Source organism: Ambystoma mexicanum, chromosome 3q (assembly GCF_040938575.1).
Source record: "Ambystoma mexicanum isolate Mex_15411 chromosome 3q, UKY_AmexF1_1, whole genome shotgun sequence".
Taxonomy (NCBI): Eukaryota; Metazoa; Chordata; class Amphibia; order Caudata; family Ambystomatidae; genus Ambystoma; species Ambystoma mexicanum.
Window position 1 is genome coordinate 868595271 of NC_090926.1, and position 25563 is coordinate 868620833.

The 25563-nt window shown below is 49.2% G+C and overlaps 1 protein-coding gene across 1 annotated transcript in view; it reads right to left on the minus strand.

Moving 5' to 3' along the window:
* Positions 1-5071: 5071 nt before the first annotated feature.
* Positions 5072-25563, minus strand: part of TEFM (transcription elongation factor, mitochondrial) — a 94559-nt gene continuing 74067 nt past the window's right edge. The window contains exon 4 of the mRNA XM_069654961.1: positions 5072-5562. Coding sequence (XP_069511062.1) covers positions 5122-5562 — 441 coding nt within the window. The 3' untranslated portion in view covers positions 5072-5121. The remainder of the gene's footprint in view (positions 5563-25563) is intronic.

The following is a 25563-nucleotide window of genomic DNA, read 5'->3' on the forward strand; positions in this document are numbered from 1 at the left end:
CTGTTCATAGACCCTTGCTCTGGACTCTCGATGGGCGTGTTTAGCATTGTCTAGTTTGATGTTCCGAAGCCTCTCTCTAGCGCCCTTAAAGGATCTGAGGATCTCAGAGCTTGGGTCAAGAACATATTTGGCCTCCCAGTCACTAATTTCGGCTTCTGCCTTCGCTAGTTCCCGAAGCCATTCCTTCTTTTTGTTTGCCTTCCAGGAGATTACCTCCCCCCTCAGCACTGTTTTATACGCTTCCCAAATAATAACAGGGTTATCCACCGTGGTGGTATTATTTTCAAAATATTCGTTGGTTGCTTCCGTGAGCTGGTCGATAAAATCGGGGAAGCCCAGATAATAACTGTTCAATCTCCATGCCTTGGGGAGAGCCACGCCTCGCCTCGCATGCATAACACCATTATCAAGGGTGAGTGGTCTGAGATGCCACGAGAGAGCAGATCCGCAGCCGTCGCCCTGTGTATGTCAGTACTTGGGAGGAGGAAGTAATCCAATCTGGAAATGGAGCCATGTGCACCCGAGTGGAACGAGTAAGCCTTGGTGTCAGGGTGAAGATGTCGCCACACATCTTGGAGGCCCATGGCTGACGCAAATTTGGCTAAATTAGTGCAGGTGTTCGGATTGTGGTCCCTGATGTGCATGCAATCCTTACTGTTGCACATAACGTCAATAAAGTCGCCCCCCCAAGACCCACATGTCGGGTTGGTGTTTTGCCATGAGAATAACCAGGTCTTTTAGTCGGTCCTCCCCGAGCCCCGATGGAGAGTACACTGATGCAGTGGTTAATGTTTCTTCCCCTAGCGTTCCAATGGCCACCACATAGCGATCCCTGGGATCCCGCTCTACTGTCATTGTCTCGAATGGAAGGCGTTTGTGTATCAGTATGAGTGTCCCTCTGGATCCCATAGTATATCCCGCATGTAATGCAACTCGGTAATTGGTTCTTCGAAAGGAGGTGCAGTTAGTTCCGGCTAAGTGTGTTTCATTAATTAGGGCAATGTCTGGGGAGTGTCTGTTCAAGAACTGCATCACAAGACGTCTCTTGATTCCGGAGCCTAGCCCGTTCACGTTCCATGTGATCAGTTTGAGGGATTTGGACCGCTCAGGAGATAGTGTATAGGTCAATGTGGGTGCCATTTATAATTTGTAGAGTTGGATTCACAGGTTTTTGAGAGTTGTTTCATAGGGGCATTATGCAGGGGTTGGTCACGGAGGGGATGTGCTGCCATCTGGGGGCAGCATATGACGGCATGTGCTGGTTGGTATGATTCATTACCTCCCGTGAATGCACCGGAACTTTGGATCAATACAAAAACAACATAAACTATCCCTTTTCCCCACCCCATACTCCACCACAACACAAAGTACCTGTCGCCCAAACATAGTTACAACCTAACTTACAAACGTCGCCAATGCAATTAACTAGTAAACTACCAGTCTTCGTGCGTTAGGGGGGGAGGAACGGGATAGTTTTTCCATCCCGACCTACTGCACAGTTTTTTTTTTTTCATCTCTGCTGCTTCTTGTTACATTTTGAGCCTTCGTATGAGAATTCCACGGCGCATCCACAGCACCAGGGAGACGGGTAATGCCATGTAGCGCCCCCCGCTGTTTCAGTCGTCTTCAATCGGCGGTGGTGCGTCTGTCGGGCGGGTCCTGCGCCGGTCGGGCTCTTTGGTTCCCATTTCTGTTGTTTCGGTTTGCACTCCAATCATCCTCAATGTGTCGTTCTGCCCAGGTCCAGGCTTCTTTCGGGTCCATAAAGTGGACAGATGTGCCTTTATGGTAAATTTTCAATTGCGCCGGGAACACAAGACCATATTTAATATTCAGGGCGTGTACCTGCTTCTTGAAATGGCCAAACAACTGCCTTGCTTTCAGTACTTCCCTGATATAGTCTGGGAAGAATGCTATTCTAGATTCGTTACAGGTTATTGTGCCTTTAGTACGTGCCATCTGGAGCAGCGCATAACGGTCTCTATAGTTCAAGAATTTCGCTATTACCGTGCGTGGTGGGGCGCCTGGTACGGCTCAACCAGTTGGCACGCGATGTGCTCTCTCGATCGAGAAGAATCTAGAGAACACTTTCAAATGTCCGCCAGCCATTGTTCGAGGAACAATTCTACACTTGGTCCTTCTGTTTTTTCCGGCAATCCCAGTATGCGGACATTGTTCCGTCTTGATCTGCCTTCTCCTTCATCCACTCTCCCTTCCATTACCTTCAGAGGCGTTGTAACTCTATTGAGCTGCTGTTCCAGGTTTCTCAGTCCATCTTCTGCACCCGAAATTTGTTGTTCTGCCTCCCCTGTGCGGGATGTCAATTTTTGGAGGTCGTGTCGCAGCAGTGGGACGTCCATGCTGATACCGTCTAACTTCTGCTCCATGGACGCCCGCGATTCAGCTATTGCTGCCATATCATCTTTTAGGGATATTCCTTCCCCCATCTCCCCCATGTCTACTGGGTGATGTTGTTCGGATGTCGTGGGTGTGGTAAACTGATCTATTTTGCTCTAGGTGCCTGGCTTTTTCCCTCTGTCTTTGCCCATGCTAGTATCACGTGGCGCTGGGTTGTGCTTTGCTGTTCGCACTGCCGCTAGGCGTGCCGGGAGCCGGTCCGCTTTTCCGCTGTCACTCTTCAGTGGCATATGATTCTGTAATGATTTATTTGTATTTCTTGCCGTTGGGCGTCTCCGACTTAAGTGCTGCCATTCAGGGCCGAGGATATGTTGTTTTGCTGGACTCAGTGGGCCAGGTTGGGTGTCAAGCCTATGTCTCTCTACAGCTTATCGTCCAGGCAGAATGGGCCCCGTGGTTAAGTATGCTTTGGACCTGTCTTGTCGCCAGGGCCCTGAAGTTGACCGTGCTGGTCCACGGTTCATGCGTTTAGGGGACTGATTCCACACCGGGCCCCGTTATGCAGCTTTATCCTTGGGCCCTTGTTGCGTTTTACTATGCAAGTTCACTGCTTGTTTTTCCCCAGTGTTGGCCAATGCGAGGCTTTGGATGGGCACGGCCACCCCCTACAGTTGCCCCCCGCAGATCTGAGCCGAGGCCCGCTATAGGGGGGGGGAACAATTCACCTGCAGCAGTCAGCGGGCTTCAGTAACTGGAGCTGACTCAGGCTCCTGACGGTCAATGCTTCCGAATGTGCATGTGTTTTGCTCAGCACCTTGTCGCCAGTGCCCACTCCCAGTCCCGTACACAGGTGTTTTTGGCTCATGGCACAGGCCGTATCTTTTTTTCCTTCCCCACTTACTTGCCTTCCAACGGGAGGGATTGCAAGCTGTCCTACCAGCTTGCCAGATCCGTAAAATTGATTTCCTTTCCGCGGATTTGGCCGCACTGTTTGTCTTTCACCGGCACTGCGGGGTAGTGGCCACCCCTCCCACTCTCTGTTTTATGCCGTCCCGGGCCCAGCATCAATTCGGCGGGTTGTCAGCAGTGGAGGCAAAGGCGGGTTGTACTCCTCCCCAGCCAGCCCCTCTCACTGACAGGGCTCACCACCAGTCTGCACGCTCTGTCTGTGCCGTGGCTCAACCAGGTACATATAGCCCAGCAGCGCCTGGGGTGGGACTGTAGAGCAGGACTCTCTGTGGCTTGTGTCTGGGGCTGCCTCTCTTTCCCACACGCGCAGCAGTTTACTTTGCTGGAGCTGATCGTCACCCTTCCGAGGCCGTGTTACGGAGCGCGTATTAGCTTATACTACGCACCTCCCTCCCTTCCGTGTTGCGGGATGTTCCTCAGTCCGGTCTGCGCACAAGTTTCCCTCTTGCAATCCTCCGCTCCTCATTGCCTACGAGGGTTCAGCAGAGGGTCACCTACAGTTTGTAGCTCCTCCGGTTCAATGTTGCATGCAGGCTCTCCCTCCGTCTCCACCTCCGCCGCTGGGCTTAGTGTTGTTTCATGCCACTGCCGCCATTTTGGGATCGTTCCTATCAGCACGCACCGGGGAGATTCTTCACCGTCGTTTGCCCCAAATAGGGCAAAATGCGGGTCCAGCTTTCGTGAAGGCGTGCTAAGGCTTGTTATCTTTCAGTACAGTCTTTTGGAGTCACGCTAGCAGCGAATGGCAGGCTATTTTGTCAGGATTTATGCGGCGGTCTCGGGAGCCCCGAGGGCTCACGGCCGCATCGCGCTGCTGCTGGCCACGCTCCCCTAGGAATTAACTTTTGAGCCCTGTCCCAAGGGATGGGTTCCAACTCTTCTGCAGGACTTGGGATTGGCCTGTACCTCCCCTTGGGTGGCCTTCCTTCTGTCTGCCATGCCCTGGTCCTGCCTTACTGAATGACTCCATTGAAAGCTATACAATAAATGTATGCAAGGAAATCTCTTACAAACCACAAAACCCACCACCACGTGATTATCCTAATGTAGCCCCCTAACACCTAATGAAACAAATAACACCCCATACCCTCAGAGGAGTCTGCGTCTTTCAGGAAAAAAGTGGAGATCACCAGGAAAGCTTGGTAGAGTCTAGGAGGCATAGGCTAAAGCTTAAGCACTAGAACACTCCTGAAAGGAGAGAATATACCACCAGCTGAAATATCACTAGAAAGGGGGCCTACCCTTTCAGATACATCTACAAAGTGGATGAAAAAACTGTGAACAACATTATACATAGACTACATCTACAGCTAAAGGCTACGAGAACAGAAGCATTGAAGTGCTCCCACTGCAGCAAAATCATTACTTGCAGAACATACACTCAAGAGATCTGATACAGATGCAATGAACACCTGAACATTTATAATAAATAAGGACGGCTCCCAGTTTTCAGTTTTAAACTGATCACAATGGAGAGGCTTTAAACATGAAATTTCTTTCCAGTTCAAGATGTTTAAATGGCTGCAGGATGTTTTGTATTGTGACTGTATGTGCAAGAACACACCTCTGCGAGCTTCCTATTACAGACATCCAAGCACTACATTCTTTTCATTTTAATATATGTGGAAAAATACTATTAGTGACTATTAATTTTACACAGCAAAAAATAAAGGATAGATACAAATAAAATGAGAGAAAAATAATTATAGATACAGAGAAGTTAAATAAAATAATAACAGAAGTCTTAATAATAATATAGTTTACTCAAATCAAAAAACACAGCACACCATTCCACTAAAATGAATGACCATTGAAAAAGACCAGTTCATAGAAAGCTATTGCTTGTAGCAACGCATCACACATCTCCTCTTCCCTGTTGGCTCCACTCGTCTGAAACTTATTTCTGTAGCGGACCACCATATCTCGTGGGAAGAAGACTCGTGGCTCTGTGTTTGTAACAGACTCCAAGAGGAACTGCTTTACAAGGTCTATCCCACTGGTCCTTGAGTCTCCAATTATCAGTTCAAAGTGTTTTCCAACAGCATTGCGTGCCATATTTAGCACGCTGTGGTCACCCCCTTCCAGGTATTCTTTATCCAGCAGTGCATACAGCATGGCTTCCACAGTACGGAGGTGCAAGGCCACTGGAAACAGGTTAACATTCTGAATAGAGAGTGAGGGTTTCTCCAGAATATAATAATCGGCTCTGGGGATCATTGCAACGACAGAAGAAATCTGAAAAGGGGAAAAAACACTTAAAATATATTTTAGAAACAACTGCACAGAGAATATGTATATCAGCCAACTCAGGCCAGTGATAGAAAGCAACACCCTATACTTTTATAAAATGTCAGTAATCCTTAACTGTAAATTTGCAGTACCCCGCTCCGCTGAAGACATCATGCCAGACCACTAAAAATCACCCACCTTGCAAGGTAAACAAAACTGAGATGAGCTGCTCGAACATCGTAAATTCTGTGGGGCCTCATTTAATGCAGCCTGATCATCTTGAGGTAAACGCCCCGTTGGGCTACCTGCAATGCAACCCGTTTCCACAAATGTGAGCCCTGTTACAATGTGAATTTGCCGTTTAAAAATATCTGACACGACTACACGCCTCAAGGTTTCTAGCCTGCCTGAGACCCATGGCCCACCTGCAGCCACCAGCGTTTGGCCGGTAGCATGTAATGAGCAGGATGTCCATGGGAGCCGGCAGGCAATGCCAGCCCCTTACAAAGGCCCACTATCAAGTCCTGCGATATTCCCACCTGCCTGGCCCTGTCAGGCCATGGATGGCCAGTTCCACTTATACTCTGCAAGGTACGTTCTCCCTGATCTAACAGCCCAGACTATATGGCTTGCAATGCAGCACCCTCTCCCAGACTCCAGAGCAACTGAGCCCTCACCGTTCCTACCCCCGCCCTACACCACTACACAATACCCAAAATGCATTGTGATCTGATATCGGCTACACTGGCTCCCAGTGGCTGTGAGGATTAAGTTCAAAACCCTCTGCATTGTCCACAAGGCCTTCTGGGGCCTGGGGCCAAAATATCTTAAACTCTCTCTTCCTTCTCGAGCTCTTCGCTCATCCGCCTCCAACTACCTCAGGGTCAGCCGCTTCTCCAAGCAATGAGTTGGGGGTAGATCTCTGTCCGCGGCAGGGGCCTTCCTCTGGAACAGCCTTCCTGCCTCCCTGAAACTTGAGGAGAACCATCTCCGGTTCCGGAAACACCTCAAAACGTTCCTCTTCACTTCGGCTTTCTCTCCTCCCTCTCCCCTGCTAATTTACTGAAACTGCACTGAATCCGCAACTGGGCCACTCAACGATCTTGGTCCTTGGCCCAGCCACTCTCCCCTGCACTGCCTCCCCGGCAACCCCTGCACTGCGGGACTGTCTCTGTATCCCTACAGCCCCCCTTCCAAGCACTTGTTTGCACTTACCGTGCACTTGCCACTGCTGGCCCTTATTATTTTATCTTGTATTCTACTAACTCTGTACTGCACTTCCCCTCTCCCTTTCCCCCTTGCACTTTTCCCTTCCCCTCTACCCATGCACTTGCGCGATCTGAATAACACCTGGCCTAGTAGGATCGTTGTCTGTGTCCCCTTGTTCCCCCCTCCCTGCCTCGTCGCGCCTTGAAACACTTGTGTATAGGCGCGTTACAAATGCCATATCATATATCATATCATGCAGCTCCATGCAACAGGGCCCCACACCATATCACACCCCCACCACCCTCAGCCCACTCGCTCATCTCAAACCTAAAGCTACCCCATGAACCCTTACCTCCGAGCAAGCAACAGACACTCACTTCCAAAGCACCACCACTCTGGTTAAGGAATGCCCACCTCCAAGCTCGCACAAGAAAGCAACTACGCCAAACTCCAGGCACCCGTTCCAACCTTCAAAACGGAACTCCAACAAGGCAAAACCTCAGAAGAAATTCCGTAACAGCACACAGTCAGCCTTTATGACATTGCACATGCCCAGCATATGCTGAGAAAGAAAACTCTGAAGCCCCTATCCAACCTCAACCTCCTGATCGAGGCGACGCCTCACCAACCCTGACAGACACATTATGTGATGCCCCTATGGTAATTACGCCTGATACAGTATGTGATGCCCCTGTGACAAGGATGCCTGATACATTATGTGATGCCCCTATGTTACATGCCTGAAACTCTATGTGATGCCCCTATGGTAATTATGCCCGATACATTATGTGATGCCCCTATGGGAATGATGTTGAATACATTATGTGATGCTCCTATGATGAGGATGTCTGATACATTATGTGATGCCCCTATGGGAAAGATGCGTGATATATTATGTGATGCTCCTATGGTAAGGATGCCCGATATATTATATAAAGCCCCTATGGGAATGAAGCCTAGTACATTACGTGATGCCCCTATGGTAAGGATTCCTGAAACTCTATGTGATGCCCCTATGGTAATTATGCCTGATACATTATGTGGTGCCCCCATGATAATGATGCGCGATACATTTTGTGATGCCCCTATGGTAACGATGCCTGATACATTATGTGATACCCCTATGGTAATGATGCCTGAAACCCTATGTGATGCCCCTAAAGAAATGATGCCTAGTACATTATTTGATACCCCTATGAGAAGGATGCCGGACACATTATGGTAATGATGCCTGAAACCCTATGTGATGCCCCTATGGTAATGATGCCTGAAACCATATGAGATGCCCCTAAAGAAATGATGCCTAGTACATTATTTGATACCCTTATGAGAAGGATGCCGGACACATTATGGTAATGATGCCTGAAACCCTATGTGATGCCCCTATGGTAATGATGCCTGAAACCATATGAGATGCCCATATGATAATGATGCTTGGTACATTATGCGATTCCCCCATGGTAATGAAGCCTAGTACATTATGTGATGCTCCTAAGGTAATAACGCCTGATACATTATGTGATGCCCCTATGGAAATGATGCCTGAAACCCTATGTGATGTGCCTATGGCAATTATGCCCGATACATTATGTGATGCCCCTATGGCAATGACGCCTGAACCCCTATGTGATGCCCCTATAGTAAGGATGCCTGATACATTATGCAATGTCCCTATGGTAATTATGCCTGATACATCATATGATGCCCCTATGACAACACACAGTACCCAAAGGCCAAAGGCCAACAACCAAACGCAAAACCGAACCAACACCCACCACACCTTCCTGCCCATTAAAGGCAGCACCAGCCAATGCTAGATCTCTAACTGCACATTGCCTAGATATCGCAGACCTCATCACCACACAAGATCTCTATTTACTTGTGATATCAGAAACCTTGCTACACCAGCCACAGGCCCCGCCCTAACTCTAGCCATCCCACCCTACTACACTATTTTCAGGGAAGACAGATCACACTCCAACGGAGGAGGGGTAGCCTTGCTTTCCAAAGACTCCCTAGCCGTTAGATAGATTAACAATGGCATGCCCACCTCCAGTGAACTACTTTCCCTCAAAGTCACCCTCTCACACACCTCAACACTAACCAACCACATAGTATACTGAGCACCCGGCCCAATCTCCACCTTTGAAGAAGACATCCTAAGACATCTTACAGGTCCTAGCTTCCAACACCAAGCCTTCTTCGCAAATTCTTTTCCTGGGAGGCCTGAACCTGCGATTCAACAACACTAATGACAAAATGCGCTTTCCCTTTCCAACGCACTAACTGCACTTGGACTCTCCCAATCCATTCACAGCCCCACCCACACCAAGGGACTGGATTATCGAAATGAACTGGCCATCAGCATAACCTCCAACGAATCTTATCCGTGGTCAGACCACAACGTGATGATTAATGCCTGGGCCTTGTGCAATCAGGATTTAGACCAGGACACGGCACAGAATCAGCACTCCTGGTTCTACAAAAACAGATGGACGAGGTCATAGACTCTGGCAAAGTTTCCCTCCTACTCCTTTTAGACCTGTCAGCAGCCTTCTGCCTGGTTGACCATCGCATCCTCTGCCAGCACCTTGCCTTAGCTGCAAATTTTTCAGAACAAGCCACTACCTGGAACTCGTCCTTCCTGTCCAACAGATCTTTCAGAGTCTTCTCTGACATAGCCCCTGCCCCACCCACTCCGATTTATTGTTGAGTCCCCCAATGCTCCTGCGTTTCTCCATCATTGTATAATATATTCACGAAACCCCTATTTGACAATCTAGACAGTCTTGGAATTTCATACACAAACTACGTGGATGACACGCAAATACTTATACCCATCTCAGGCAACTATACTACCGACACCACTGCCCTGAACTCCATCTATCATACAATCCAAGCATGGATGTCCGCCAACATGGTATGCCGAAAGTATGAGAAAAACAAGATCCTCCTGACAGGCTCAAAGACCACCCTCAACAAACTTGACCTCAACTATAAAGCCTTCACTATCAACGGAATTACTATACCAGTATCCAACGTCATAAAAACACTGGGAGTATACCTGGACACTACACTGTCCCTAAACAGACACGTCAGCGCCATCGCATCCTCAGCGGCATACTCATTCATGCCTGCAGACTGTTCCTGTCCCAAGGCAGCTGTCTCACGATTGCAAGAGCCCTTATAGGGTCCAGGCTGGACTAAGATACCACTCGCTAAAAATACCAATAAACGCAATCTTCCAGACCCACCTGATCGCTCCATTCGAACCACCTAACCATCCCACCCTACAGACTGAAACTAGCTGGGGGCGCTAACTTCCCCGTCCATGCTGCCAGACACTGGAACAATCTCCCACACACATTGAGAACAGAACCTTCACATGGGGTCTTCTGCATGCAGCTCAAAACCTCCTCGTTTTCCCAGGAAACCACAGCCGAGGGAAACTGGCTCCCGCCCTCAACATCTAATTGTACTCTGTGGCTGCAGCACTAACGTCCTCCTTTCCCTTCACCTGTATCTCGGTTATGTACTTGTATCTCTGTCTTTGTCTCTCACTACATCCTATTCATGTAACCTTGGCCCTGATGGCTCAGGGTTTGGGGCGCGTTACAAATGTTAAATAGAATATAATAAAATACAAAAATAAATGACTAACGATACTTGACAAATCTCTATGTTTGAGAACTAACCACTATTATTGATTGCCTTTCTCCATATCATATACACTTGATATTTTACCAAACTCCAAAAAGGTAACCTTTACGTAAATATTCCTGGATAGGAGACTACAATTACAAAGAAAATTGAAAGAAGAAAATGTAAAAGGAAAGAAATATTAACATGTATGCAAGATAGAGGAAAGAAAGGACAGGGTCTCACTGAACTGCTTCCTCCAACTTTAGGTTACCAGTCCCTTCTGCTTTGCATCTCGCTGATCTGAGGTGCAGAGGTGAGGGGAGATGTGATGATCCGTGGAGGCTGAAGAGCACCTTTTCAATGTGTGCAAGTGCTAAGGATGACACATGGCCAATGTTCCAAAGAACATGGCACCCGCGTATGCCAGGAGTAGATACCAGTGACTGTGCACAGCCTAGTGAGCGGGCAGCCAGAGAGGAGCCACAGGACAGTAGGAAATGTGCCTTGAAACACAGTTCTGCTGTATAGTGTGCATTACAAATAACCAATAAATAAATAAGCCAGCAAACGAGCGGAACCAGGGAACCCCCCTCCCACCCGAGGGTCCACTACAGCAGTAAGTTGGACTGGATGGGGTACCAGTTAGCTGGGGGACATACAGGAACCGGCGGCCTACATTGAGATGAATTGCAGCATATGAGTTGTGCACAGCTGCGGCATTGTAAGCCCACAGTGCCTCAGAATGACAAAGGGGTAGATGTGATGGCTCTATTGTGGAGCGGAAAAAGGTGCACCACACAGGACCTGAAGACTGCCACCTCAGCATTATATTGTGAAAGAGCACCAAGCCCAACAAATAGGTCTGCACAGCGGGAAAGTAAAGATTCTGGTGTGACCTGCTGAGGGACAGTCCTGGCGTGGTTTCCTTTTGCAGGGTGCCCAGTGAAGCACATACACACCCAACAGCGGGCGGCACTGTTGAGGGCAGTGGGGCAGCGATACACCTGAGGGGAGAGGGTAACAACCAGCACAATGGCAAATGAGAATGCTAGTACACATGATGAGCAACTGATTGTGAAAAGGGCCTATTCAAACTTGAGTTGCAGCAAGACAATCATTTGCAACTTATGGGGCATGGACCATGACTTTGCCCTGTGCAGAGCCACACTCTAATTCACTACAAGATATTCCACAGGGGTAGAGCAATCCTTCGGGGAAACATCGAATTGCTGAACAGCTGACCACCTTGTCCAGATGTATATCTGTGATATACAAGAGAGGGCAAAACCATGCCACTGATCGAGTACATATCACACAAGAACACTAGGTGGACAATGCACCTTCAGCCCTGTGTTTTGAAGGAATTTGAACTTTAAAGGAGTAACAGCCCAACCAGAAGCACATATTTCATCCAAAAAACACAAGAAGATATAAAGTTGTGCTTCATGTGAAGGTATTGGGGAGGGGAGACGACCAACCCACACCGCCAAGCGGTTCAGGATAAGGCAAAGGGCGTGAGATGTAATGTAAGAGACCAGGGGCTGGGGAGTGTTCTTAAAGTCGTTTACACAATCATATTATTGCATGCTTTGTAGATGGACTGCACATGCAGGAACAAATGCCATCTTCGACATTAGCAGCCATATTGAAACAGTCATAAACACGGCGCGGCAACAAGCCACGCAGGCCGCGAAGATGAAGAAAGGAATAGGTTGTATCCCGGGTACTGATGACAAAGACCAGAGCTGCAGAGATCCATAAACCCTTCAATGTCTTAAAAGTTGCCAGTATTCGTGCTCTGAGAAGAATGTGCCCTGGAAGGCCACAGGAGGAGGGCCGAGCGTCTTTGTACGATACAATCCCACGAGAAGGAGGGCATGGCCTCCAACCCCCATCAGTCCCAAATATAAGTTATAGCACCCAAATGCTCTAACCCCAAGACCCCAGAATTCCAAGGTGCCAGCCAACCCCAGACCACTGATCATCTGATCATCAAGCTGTTCGACCGCTGATCGATCAAGAAAGATCAGAAAGTGGGGCTTTCTTGCCTTCACTTCTGGGTCACGTGATTTGTTTCTTGCGAGGTGTAGGAAGGGATAAACTTATAATCCAAACAAGGGTGAAAGCCCTTTGAGAGGTGCTAGCCTGTCCGGGTTCGAGTGAATCCTGCGAGTTAGTATGACCTCAGCTTTTCCCTCGGCCCACTGTCTGCTCATACCAGGTGCACTGCTACATAGATAAAGATGTATTCTTTACTTTGTACATAATTGCCAACTAGCCACCACCTCATGGCCAATGACGAGTGCAGCAGCGCCCACGTGGAAGAAGATGGACAGAAGGGTAGGGACCAATGGCCTGGCACCCCCCAAGGAGCAGGTGAAAGGGCACTCGGAGGGTCCAGACATTACATAAATAGTCTTGTTTTTAAGAGTCCAGACATTACATGAATAGTCTTGTTTTTTAAGAGTTTCCTAAAGACAAGTATTGTTTTTTAAGAGTTTCCTGAAGACAATGTGGTTTCCCTCTTTTCGCAGCGATTCGGGCAATTCATTCCATGCTCGTGTTGCCAGGACCGGAAAGGAACGACCTCTTACCTGAGCTCTTTTTATACGATCAACTCTAAGAAGGTATGCTTTGGCTGATCGCAAGTCTCTGGTAGGTTGATATATAACCAGCCTATCTCTAAGGTACTGGGGAGCTATCCCCAGTACACACTTGTAAGCAAGAGTCAATATCTAAACTCTGGCTAGTGGCTGATTTTGCCATGGCTGGAAAGTTCGCAAGAGAAAGGTGCGAGCCACCAAAGGTTTGCACCTTTCTCATGCGAACACACGTACATACCCACACCACATACCCACACCTCCACCCACAACACACCCATGACACCACCTCACCCACACCCTCAACACAACCCCACCCCAACATAAAAAAAACACTTACCTTTTTCTTCACGCTGAGTCCCTGCGCCGCTGGTTCCCTTTCACTTCCGTGATCGGGAACCGGCGCTGCAGGGTTCTTTTCTTTTCTTTTACGGGGGCTGCAGGGGTTTTCCCCCACAACCCCCGCTCACTATACTGTACAGTATAGTGAGCGGGGTGTTGCGGGGGACAACCCGCAGCCCCAGTTTCTTTTCTTTTTTTTCGGGGGTTACTTACCTGCAATGCTACCACCAAAGGTTTGAACTTTTGGTGTTCGAACCTTTCGTGGTAGCATCTTTTTGTTCATGCAACCGTTTAGATACAGTTTTTTTGTACAATACCGCTCTTTCCGAGCTGAGGATAGTGGGTCTTTCTGCGTCAAATTGTAAACAATGCGTACGGCTGCATTCTGAATTTTCCGACATTTTTGGATGGCCTTTTTACTGGGTTCTCCCAAAAGGGAATTACATTAGTCCAGATGCGAGAGAATTACAGCCCGAGCCAGCTTGGCACAATTCTCCTTAGTGATCTTTGGACTGACTAGTCTTAGAACTCTGAGATAGTAGTTAATATTTTTTACAATCAACTGCACATGTGCATCAGTGTTTAAGTTGGCCTCCATTTAAACGCCAAGGGTCTTGCTACTACAATCTGATTGTCCTCGATTGAGAAGCTTGCATAAGCCTGATTGAGACTTCCCCTGGCTTGTTTGGAATCATAAATCATTAGCTCGGTCTTCCCTGCATTCAAACACAGCCAGTTTGAGGACATCCAATTCTTGATTATCTGGTATATGTTTTTGAGCTTCATTTGGTCCTCAGTGTAAGTCCCACTAATTTCCTTAGTTGGCTTGAAGTCATCTGCGTAATTGGTAAAAAAAAGAAGCTGACTCTTTCCAGCTCTTGACACAGTGGCTGATTATATATATATTTTTTTTAAATGTGTTTATTTTTTAACAAGGCAGGAAAACAATACATTCACTTAATGTCTACATTTAGTATGCGAGAGTGTTACTCCCATCCCCCCCACCCTCCCCAAGTTCATCCCCTATTCAGGTCCCCTCTCCTTGCTCCTGTTCCTGTGGGGCGGGCCAGCTCTCCAGCACCCTTCTGGCCAGTTGGGGGTTTATATGTTAGTGCTGGAAAGTCTCGGTCGAACTCAAGGACCGGGTTCCAAATGTTCTGGAAGCGGTGGAGGTGACCCGCTCTAGCCGCTGTCACTTTTTCTGCGATGAGCAAATCCCATAGCTTCACCCACCAGAGGGGCAGGAGTGGGCCTTCCTCTGATTTCCATGTGCGGGCCACCTCGATTCTGCCCACCAGCAGGCATTGGGATAGTAGCTTGGCTTTCAGGCCTGTGTGTGGATAAATCCCGGGAACCGGGGCGCCCAAGGGGATAGTTTCGGGCTCCAGTGGGAGATTAATGTGCGTAATTTCTGCAATGGTCGCCAGGCATTCCTTCCAGAAACTTTGGACCTTGGGACACGTCCACCACATGTGGAAAAAGGATCCTACTTGGCCGCATCGTCTCCAGCATGCTGGGTCCACGGAATGGTTCATGTGGTGCAGTCTCAAAGGGGGATAGTACCAGCGCAGTAGGATTTTGTAGGCGCATTCTCTATTCGTGACACAGGCGGATGCCGATTGGGTGCGGGTCCAAATGTCCACCCAGGATTGGTCCTCTATGGGGTGTCCCAAGTCTGCCTCCCATTGTGCCATGGACCGAGACTTGGAGGTTAGAAAGTCTTTTTGGAGAAGTTTGTATAGTACAGAAATCTTACCTCGGGTTGGTAGGTCCTTGAGGGTTAATTCTATGGGGGTGAGAGGGCGAGTTGCTGCTTGGAGTGTTTGTGGGTGGGTGCACCAATGGCGCAGTTGAAGGTAGGTGAACCTGTCCCTTTCTTGGAGGTGAAAGGTCTCTTTACATTGTTCGTAAGAAAGTGGTTGTCCTCCTTCGAAGAGTTGCCCCCACAGACTCCAGTCCTCCTGCAATCCAATTTTTGAAACTATGGGGCGCTGCTCCAGGTGAAAAAGCCGGGTTCAGAAAGACCGGTGATGAGGGGTTGAGTCCCCCCTTGGGATCTTCTTTTGCTTCATCGTTTTGTCCCATATGGCAACAGTATGCCTGGTGGTTAATAGTAGGTCTTGCCATTGCCGTCTCGTCGCCGGTGGGATGTGAGGAAGGAATCGTAGGGGAAGTGCCAAGCGTGATTGTTCCATGTCCACCCATCTGGGGCGGTTAGTGATCGTTTGCCATGCTGCTATCTGGTATTTCTGTAGGTCTGGGACCCCCAGGCCGCCAAGTTTTGCATTCCCCATCATCATGTCTCTCGGGATTCTAGCTCTTTTCCCCCTCCAGATGAATTAAAGCATTTTCCTCTGTAGATTCTGAAGTGCTGGGGTCGGGATCATCACCGGGAGGGCGGCGCATGCGTACAGGAATCTTGGGAGTAGGTTCATTTTACACGCTGTGATCCTGCCCATCAGGGAGATTTCTTGGGATGCCCAGCGTTTCAGGTCGGTTTCCAGTTCTTGGAAGAGCGGAGAGAAGTTCATATGGTAGACATCTGATGGTTTGGCTGGGATTCGGACCCCTAGGTAATTGATGGCCTTCGTTTTCCATTGGATCGGGCACATTGGGATCAGGTCTTCTCGCTCACTCGATGAGATCCCAATACCCAGCGCTGCTGATTTGTTGAAGTTAATGGTGAATCCTGTGACCCTTCCATAGCTGTTTAGTTCTGCCAAGGCGTGTGTCAGGGAGCTGCAGGGGTCAGTGATGGTTAGGAGGACATCATCCGCGTAGAGGGCCAGTTTATGATGTGAGGGGCCAGTTTATGATGTGAAGACCCTTAATTAGGGGGTTCAGCCTAATCCTTGGAGCGAAGGGCTCCATGATCAAGGCGAATAGTAGAGGGGACAGCGGGCATCCCTGTCTGGTTCTACTGGTCAGTGTAATGGGAGCCGAGAGATTGCCATTGATTCCGAGTAGGCTTTTGGGCGCTTTGTAGTTAGCTAGGATCATGGTGCAGAATTCCGGCCCAAATCCAAATGCCTCCAGGGTAAGCTTCATAAATGTCCAATCCACCTTGTCAAACGCCTTGGTTGCGTCTAGTGCCATGAGCACAATCCCTTGTAGGTCACGGGAAGGCAGGTCCACCAGGTTCGGGGCTCTGCGGATGTTATCAGCCGTAGATCGGTTCTTCAGGAAGCCACTGGTCAGCTTGGATTATTTCTGGGAGGATGCGAGCTAAGCGAGTTGCCAGAATCTTAGAGTAGATGTTGGCATCAATGTTGAGAAGAGCAATGGGTCTGTATGAGGCTGGGCATCTCGGATCCCCCCCGGGTTTGGGGAGAAGGATAGTGATTGACTCTTGCATGGAGGGGGTTATCACGCCGGTCTCTCTGAAGGAGTTAAACAGTTGTGCCAGTGGGGCGAGTAGCTGGTGCTTGAAAACCCTGTAGAACCTAGTTGTGTAGCCATCTGCGCCCGGGACTCATCTACCTCTTCATTGGAGATCGGTGAGTCCAGGAGATCTCGGGCGGAGTCCGGGGGAGTGCTGCTTTGCATAGGTATTCCCTTTGTTCGCTCACGTCCCGTGGGCGGGGCGGTCATTACCTGTTTCAGATGCTCCGCTGCCAGGCGTTGTTTGTCTTGCTCTGCGTATTGGGTTCGCCTTGTGCATCCCGGAGTCCAATAATCGTGTTTCATTTTGCTTGGCCAGTTTGGCTACCAATAATTTGTTCGCTTTATTGTTTTTGGCGTAATAGAATTGCTTGGCCTTTGCCATTTGGTGTGCCGTATGTTCGGCGTAGTGGGCTTCGATCTTTTTCTGTGCTGTGCGAATGGCTCGTTGGGTTCTTGGGGACCAACTTTTTTCTTTAGGAGTTTACTCCGCTTTCTGGAGGTCGTCCTCGAGGGCTAGGCGGGTTTGACGTCTGGCTTTGTGAAAGGCTACTCCTTGTGCTATTAATTCCCCCCGGACAACGGCTTTCATGGCATCCCAGGTGTTGGCGGGCGAGGTGTCTGCTGTAGGGTTCTCCTGGAAGAAGTTCTTGATCGTAGTTGCGATCGAGTCCCTAAGTGGCATTTCATTAAGTATTGGATCATAATCCATCTACGTTGAGCCGGGCAGGGGGGGGGGTCTTGAATCCGGATTTCCAAGGACACTGGGCCATCGTCCGACAGGAGCCTTGAGCCTATGTTAACGTCATTGGTGAATGAGAGGATCTGGGGGGAGACCAGAAGGAGGTCCATCCTAGAGAAGGTTTTATGGATGTGGGAGTAGAATGAAAAGTCTTTTTCCGAGGGGTGGAGAACCCTCCATGCATCTACCACCTCCAGCATTCTGAATAATTGTAAGAGTGCTAAAGCTGAGGTGAAGTCTCCGGATGATGGAGGGTGAGATTTATCTTTTGTGGGTTCAGGGACTCCGTTGAAGTCGCAGCCGATGATAACTTGGCCATCTAGAAAGGAGGGGAGGGTAGCACATAGGGCCTTGTAGAAGGCGGCTTGAGCCGAGTTAGGAGCGTATATTGACACAATGGAGTATAGCTCCCCGAGTAGAAGGCATTTCACTGCAACAAAGCGGCCCTCCGGGCAGAGTTTCGTGTCCAGAATCTGGGGGTCCAACCCTTTCCTAAAGAGAATAGCTGTGCACCCTTTCTTGGAATTTCCAGATGCGCCAAATTGTTTTGGGAAGAAGCGGGAGCGTAAGCGCCCAAAATCGGCTGGTAATAGATGCGTTTCCTACAGCATAGCCACCGGAGCATTTTCGTCCTGGAGTTTTCGCAATATTGACTTACGTTTGGCTGGGGAGTTTAGTCCTTTAACATTCAGTGAGACGAATTTCAGGGTGGAGTGATCTGGGATGCAACGCGGTCTCTCTGTGTCTGGGTGGGGAGCAGTAGGCGAGGCTTTGTCAGCCGGCATCTCGTATGTGCTGTAGCTGCATGCTCTCCTGCCATGGAAGTTTTTGCTCCGGCCTCCAACAGGGTGGCGGACATTTAACTGGAGGGGGGGCAGGGTTGTCGGTCCAGCACCCCCCTTGGCCAACGTGGCCCAGTAACTGTTCGTAGCCAACATGGCTAAAATTGTCGGTATCGCCTTCCGAGGATTTAGATGGATTGTTCCTCGGAAGCGGGCATGTGCCGTGGGTTAGGGCCTGTTGCCCCGACCGTCGGGCATTCTTTATCTTATCATGGGTGATGGAGTTCCTTCGGTTGAGGCTATTTCTTTCTTCTGAACCTCGGGACTCTGGACCAGGAGTCTCGGAGAGCTCGTCTTTTCGTTAGGGTGAGGATGGATAAATCTTGGTAAATTTGGATGGGGGAGCCCTGAAAGGTTATTTCATCACGAGCGCGGCTGATTGCAGAGATGGCTTCTTTTGACGTGAAGAAATGTACTCGGGTAATGACATCTGGTGGAGCGTCCGACTCCACTCCGCGGCGTGGGCGCATCCTATGTGTGCGGCCCAGGAGGAGTTGTGACTTTTTTAGGTCAGGGAGAAGGGCTTGGAATAGATCCCCCACATATTTTGCCAGGTTTTTGTCTCGGATTGAGGTCGGGACCCCTCGAATGCACAGTTTCTTGCGTCGGGCCCTATTTTCCAAATCCTCTTGTTTAAACTCTAATATCTCACATTTATCCTGGAGGAGTTTGATTGATCGCTGGACCTCAACCAGGGTGGTCGCTTGGTCCTGAGACCGGTCTTCGACTTCCCCTAGTCTCTGTTCGACATCTGTAACCCTCTGGCCAGTGTTTCCCAGTTTGGTGGATAGTTCCAACATGCATGATCTGAATTCAGATTTAATGTCAGCCATGAAGGCCCTAATGTCACTTTTTGTTGCGAGGGTACTCTTGTCTTCAGGGGCTTCCTGAGGGGTGGAACCAGGAGGTTCTTGTTTTTTGGATTTATCCATTGACATCAGCATTGCACCGATGTCTGCTTTCTTGCCGACTTTGACTTGTTTAGTCATCTCGTTTCCCTGGTTGAGTCGGGGGACCCACGGGTCCTTGAGGTTGGAGGGGTGATTTCAGCGGTGTGGGGGGGGGGCCAAGGATCGCAAGAGGTAGGTAAGGGGTTGCAGAGGGTGGGCCGGGGCGTCCCAGGAGATCATCTCGTGTGTCCTGTTGGTGGATAGTAGTTGGTATTTGGCTTCCCCTACTTAGTTGCCACTGGAGGTTCAAGTAGGGGTGCCCGACTCCCACCAAGTTGTTAATAGTCTGCCCCCGGGGCAGTGAGGCCTGGCTCCTCGGGGGTCTGGGTGGCTGAGTGGAGCTGCGGTGGGGGGGGGGGGGGGGGAGGGGAGACCGAGAGCACCCACCTTCTGTTGGGCTTGGGAGCAGGGTGAGAGTCCCGGCGGAGGGCCCCCCCCCGGTGCTGGTGTTCCCCAATGCCAGTGGGGGTTGCTGTGAACCGCTGGGTGTGGGGCCACCGCTGCCTGTGGCGGTTCTTTGTGGGGGGGGGGGGCTCAGAAGCAGTGCATTGCAGCAGATGCCTTCGCCCACCGGCTCACCTCTTCTCCTGGATGGGTTGCGGCTGGATCGTTGCTGGGGCCGTGGGCCGGGCCGCGTGTCGGAGGATCCCTCCCTCCGGCTGTTGGTGTGCTGGTGCCGGCTCACTGTAGCTGGAGCCGGGGGGGGGGGGTCAGATCGCACATGTAGGGCTGTCAAAGCGGGAAGGGGTGCCCCCGCTGCCTGTGGCGGTTCTTCGTGGGGGGATGGGGGGGTTCAGAGGCAGTGCAGTGCAGTAGATGCCCCCACCCCCTGGCTCACCTCTTCTCCTGGATGGCGCTCGTATGACCGGCGCAGGCGGAACCCACCCGTGCCCGAAGCGGGAGTTTCACGGCTCTTCCCCGGCCATCTGGGTTGCGGCTGGATTGTTGCTGGGGCCGCAGGCCGGGCCGCAGGGTCGCGTGTGGGAGGATCTCTCCCTCGGATGTTGGTGCGCTGGGTTGCGGCTGGCTCATTGCTGGGGCCGTGGGCCGGGCTGCAGGGTCACGTATGTGAGGATCCCTCCCTCCGGCTGATGGTGCCGGCTCCCTGTAACTGGAGCCGGGGGGCCGGAGCGCACAGGTGGGGCTGCACGGGCCGCGATGAGCGGTTAGATGGTTGATCCGCCGCGGCTCATAGGATAAAAGTGGGGAGGGGAGCCTCTGATGGAAGGAGTTGTGTGTGGGTCCGCAGTGGTGGGGGACCGCAGCGATCTTCAGCGGCGGGAGCCCCTCCTCCTACTCACGCCGTCTCTCGGCCTCCTCAGTTCTTTGGGCGCCCGTCCGCCATCTTGGCATGAGGAGCGGGCGGGGGATTAAGCTGCATATCTCTGGGGCCGGACCACGGCAGACCCCAGGAGTGTGGTCACCTCTGCTCCAGAGACTCACAGAGCCTTGGCCATCTCCAGGTCCATCATTCTCACGCTATATCAGCCCCAGTTCATCGGGGCAATGGTCTTCCCACGGAGGCCATCAAAGGAGCATCCGCATTGTCGGCGCTCCAGGCCACGCCCCCCGCTGATTATATATATTAATAAGTAGTGTGGGCAAACATGCCCCCTAGGGGACTCCACATACCAAGAGTACTGCCTCAGATGTCGTATCTCCCCAGTAAGCCTTTAATCTGTGCACCTCCAGAAAGGATCTCAACCAACTGACCGCTTCCTCAGAAAACTCCTCCCTTCCTCCGTCACCCTCAGCCTCTCCAGTAGTATCTGATGGTCTAAGAGATCAAAGGCTGCTGACAGATCTAAAAGGGTCAGCAGCCCTAATCCACTTTTTTCCCAAAGCTGCCAGAATTTGGGTTTGTAAATTAACCAAGGCACTTTCTGCACCGTGGGCGCATCTAAACCCTGATTGCTTCTTGTGAAAGATTCCTACCACTTCCATATGCACTTGAAGCTGCATGGCCGCAACCTTTTCCACCAATTTGAGGAAAAACAGTGTATTAGTAATCGGTCGCAGATTTGTTGTATCCATCGGGTCCAAGTCCTGTTTCTTCAACAGGGGGTAACCACCACATCTTTAAATGATTGTGGAATAAAGCAGGCATTAACAAATCTACATAGGTAAGGAATGAAAATATCCTGATGTTCAAAAATGACCTTCGATTGGTAGAAGATCCCGTAGGCAACTAGTGGGGTGCATGCCCTTGAGGGTCTCCTTAATTTCCTGAGTGGTTGTTTCTGCGAAACTGAATCCGGTAGGGTGTTCCCTGGTTTTGGACCCCTAGACCAGAAGTATAACTCTCGGGTGATCCATTTTGATGTTCATCACTGAAATGTATCTCTATTATGGCTGATTTCAGCCTGTCCAATTCATCCTTAATCTTATTCTGAGCGAGTGTCAGCTTGTTTGCAAAAGCTTCTTGAGCTCTTTCGCAGTCCTCCTTGGAGGGATTTATATTCTGCAATAAGCACTCTAGGTTTTTCCCAGGATTTAAATAATTTTAAAAGTTATTTAGTTTGGTTCCCAGGCTTATTGATTTGAACATTGTAGTGATTACGTTTCACTGCAATGATCCTTTCTTTATATTCCTTTTCTTTACACTTTCACGCTGCTTTGTGTATGGGATTTTGGTCTTTCAGCCAGGCATGCTCAGCTTGCCATTTTTTGGCTTTTAACTGTGCTAATTCCAAGGAAAACCATTTATTATGGTTAGGTTTTTCCTTTGCCCTTCTCAATTTGGTAGGGGCGAGCCTATGGAGCAATTTCATCATAGCTCCGACGTAATTGTCAATAAGGATGTCTGGATGATCTGAATCTTGTGTTTTTATCAGCAGAGCATCCATACACTCTGCCAGATCCACAGCTGTAATAGCACAGTAGTTTCTACCTAACACCTTGCAGGGTAGTTCGTGTTGATGCTTGAATGGAGAGGGGAGCTGCAACTGACACATAATGGAGGCATGGTCGGAACACACACAAGGGGTGGTTATCACCTCTGTCAGTGAGATGTTATCACTAGCCACCCAATTCAAAGTATTTCCTTTCATGTATGTGGGCTCAGAATTATAAACCACAATATTCTCGTTGTTTAAAAGTGTCTCCAATTCTAAAGCTTATTTGTCTTTAGGGTCCCCTCTCCAAAGGTTCAAATCACCCAATAGAATAACTGCCGTATTTGGTGTTTGCATAGGAGATAATAGACTAATTAGATCGTCATTAAACTTCCATGGATTCTCCAAGAGGCCTATAGAGCACTAAGAAGTTAATGTTATAGTTGCGATAGGGAATGTTCTTTGTATGGAGTATGTCACACCCCATCACATTCTATTTTAGTCTCCTACAGCTCCAATTCCTTTTTGCATATAATGGCAACTCCTCCACCCTGGCCCTCGTGATGATGTTTACTAAAGAAGAAGTAGTCGGGGGGAATGGGGTTACTTGCTTAATCATGGGGCCACAGGCTTCGGATAGGCAAGTTTCCGTAATGCACATTATGTCCACTTTGTGTTCTAATGTGCTGCTCATGCAGATTTTGGCAGAACATTCAGCGGCAGCAGAGCTCTTTGCTGGCACACTTCTATTTTGTAGGAATAAAATACCCGTTATCCTTGCAAGTGGTGTTTTGGACCTTTTCCCCTAGTGGATTGTATTTTTTTCTGGTGTGAGCATTGAGGTGCATTCCTACAAAAGGCATCATGAAGTAAGACAGAGACAACAGAATCACTTTCTTAATAAAAAAAGGACTATTATTTAAAATGTCAGGATGGATTAAGGCCTAACTTGCCCTAGGCTAAGGTGGGATTTCCCCACCTCAATAAACTAAGGATAGTCTGTGTCAGTAAGTTCAAATGAAAAGTCTGTCTGTGCCCAAAACCTATGCTTGCCCTCACAATTAAAGATATACAATGTGTAGGGATATCAGCACCAAAACGAAACAGTGTTCGAAATAAAAAAGTTCTGAGCTTCTTGCAGCTTGCTTAGTTCAGATTCCCCTTCCCCCAAGTTCAAACAGTTCCACAAAGAAAAGCTGGAGGGTTCCCTTCCCCAAGCATAACACCATCAGGGAAGATCTCAGGGTCTCTTCCGCAGGTTTGTCATAATTCCAGGGTATCTCAGGGTACCCTTCCCCAAGATCAAAACAATTCCAAAAAGGTTCAAGTCTCTTGAAATGACTAGTATAGCACAATTGTCACCGACACTCCCTTTCCTTGTATCATAAATGCGTCTTCTTCACTTCAACACTTATATCACACAGCCTTGGTCTCTGGGCTCTTTCTTGGCTCTTTCCCAGATTAGGCTAATTCGGTCTAGGTGCAGTTGTCGAACCACACGGTCCACCCATTACAGGTCACACAACCGATAACCCTTGACACTTGTGATGCTCTTGATCCTTCTTGAGTAACACTGGTTTTCCACCTAGCACCAGTGTCAACACTTGACATTTATTGTGTTATTTTCTGCGGTCTTTTGGTTTTGCCACAACTTGCATTTCACCCTTTTATATTGGCAGTCTTTTGGGTTTGTCACAACTTGCATTCAGCTTTGGTATATTGGCAGTCTTTTGGCTTTGCCACAACTTGCATTCTGCTTTGGTATATTGGCAGTAGTTTGGCTTTGCCACAGCTTGCATTCAGCTTGGTCTTCTGAATTCAACAACTTGTTTCTCACAATTGCTTTCGGTTAATTAAAAATTGTTCATACCAACTTTCACTTTGTCAATGCTTGTCACTATTTTCACTTCTTCTAACATAGCACATCATTTGATTTTCATATCTTTTCTTCAGTTCGATATTCAATATTGGCTGTTGTATCTTCCCCAACACTTGGCCTCTTTTCCATGTCTCCTTATCTCTTCAAAATCATCTGGTAATGTATGCACAACTCTTGTAACAGATCTATTGATTATGCGGTAACCTTAACTGTCTTGCATTCGCCCCAGAGTACCCCGGTCCGAGTACTTTTTCTCTTGTACTCACCAGAGCTGCTCTGGTCTGTCTGTCCTCGCGCTGATCTTCGTTTCTTGCTCTCCTCCTGGGTAGGAGTCGGGGCTCACAGCAAGCAGCGCTCACCGAGAATTTTCAGGCTGCATCTCTCGGCATTCAGGAGTTCTCTGTGTTCCCCAGCTCCAGCTGAGAACACCTAATACTGGCCAGTGCGGGGTTTATGTCCTCGCGTGGCTCTCTCAGGTAGCATCACCTTCTTTCTCCCCTGGGCACACACAGTGTCCTCTTTGCCGGTCCGGTTCACTTCCGCTCCTCGCCACATACCAGCCACCGTCTCTGCCTTTACACACCTGTGGTCTCTCAGTAGGCTGCAGGTGCCGGTAGTTTGCCGGACTCTCACTATGACAATTAAAAGGCCTTGCCTGATCCTTTACATGCCTCTTCCTCAACCCAGTACTAAAGTGGTGAAACTGACTAGAAGTGTGTAGTGCTCGTAGTCACCTCTTCATCCTCTCAGTTTTAAAAGGGGCACATTTTAAAGTTATAGTGTGTTTGGGCAAGAGGTAGGGACTGTGTTATTTGGGGGATTCCTCTTATTTGTTTACTTTCTGAGTGGATATATATCTGAGGAGTTGGGAAATGATTACAAGAGTTCCGAGAGAGTCCGACCTGACCTTTGGATTGGTCTCTTTCCAGTCTTTCTACAACCAGGGTGTTTCCATTGGTTATCCTGAGCGGAGGTATCAGAGTCTGATAACATGACCCTATAAAAGCCTCAGGGATGAAAAGTTCATTATTTAAAGGAAAGGGGAATACTGTATCTCACCTGCAGGCGTTCTCTCCCCACTCCCCAAGGACCCTCCACACAGGTGATTCTCCCTCACATATCCATCCCCCCAGGGTCGGGATCCAAATGCAATGGTCCTTCACTGGCCACCTGAGAGGGGGACAAAGAAGTGAGAACGCTCTCAGGTTTCTCACATTCAGTGGCACAGCCCTCCTCTGGAGAAAACTAAAACGGCAGCCACTGGGACTAAACGGACTCCATCTTGCCCAAATGCGCACACTGATGTGGCTAATGAGCACATGATAACTTATGGTATGAGTGAGGGAATGCTTGTTTTAAATGTTCTAGTGTCAGGCTGTTGGAGAGCCCCTGCCTGGGTGTTCTTACTAGCCATCTTAATGTAACCTAAATGTAACTGGAATTAAGTAACTTGCTGGAACCTACCTGTTGTGCCAGAGGATCCTGCTTTACTTCACTGGCGATTATAGTGCTTAGGGATGGATGCAGAAAGCTGGTGATGTCAGAGAGAGTGTTGGGTGTGAGAGAGAGAATGTTATGGGGCGAGT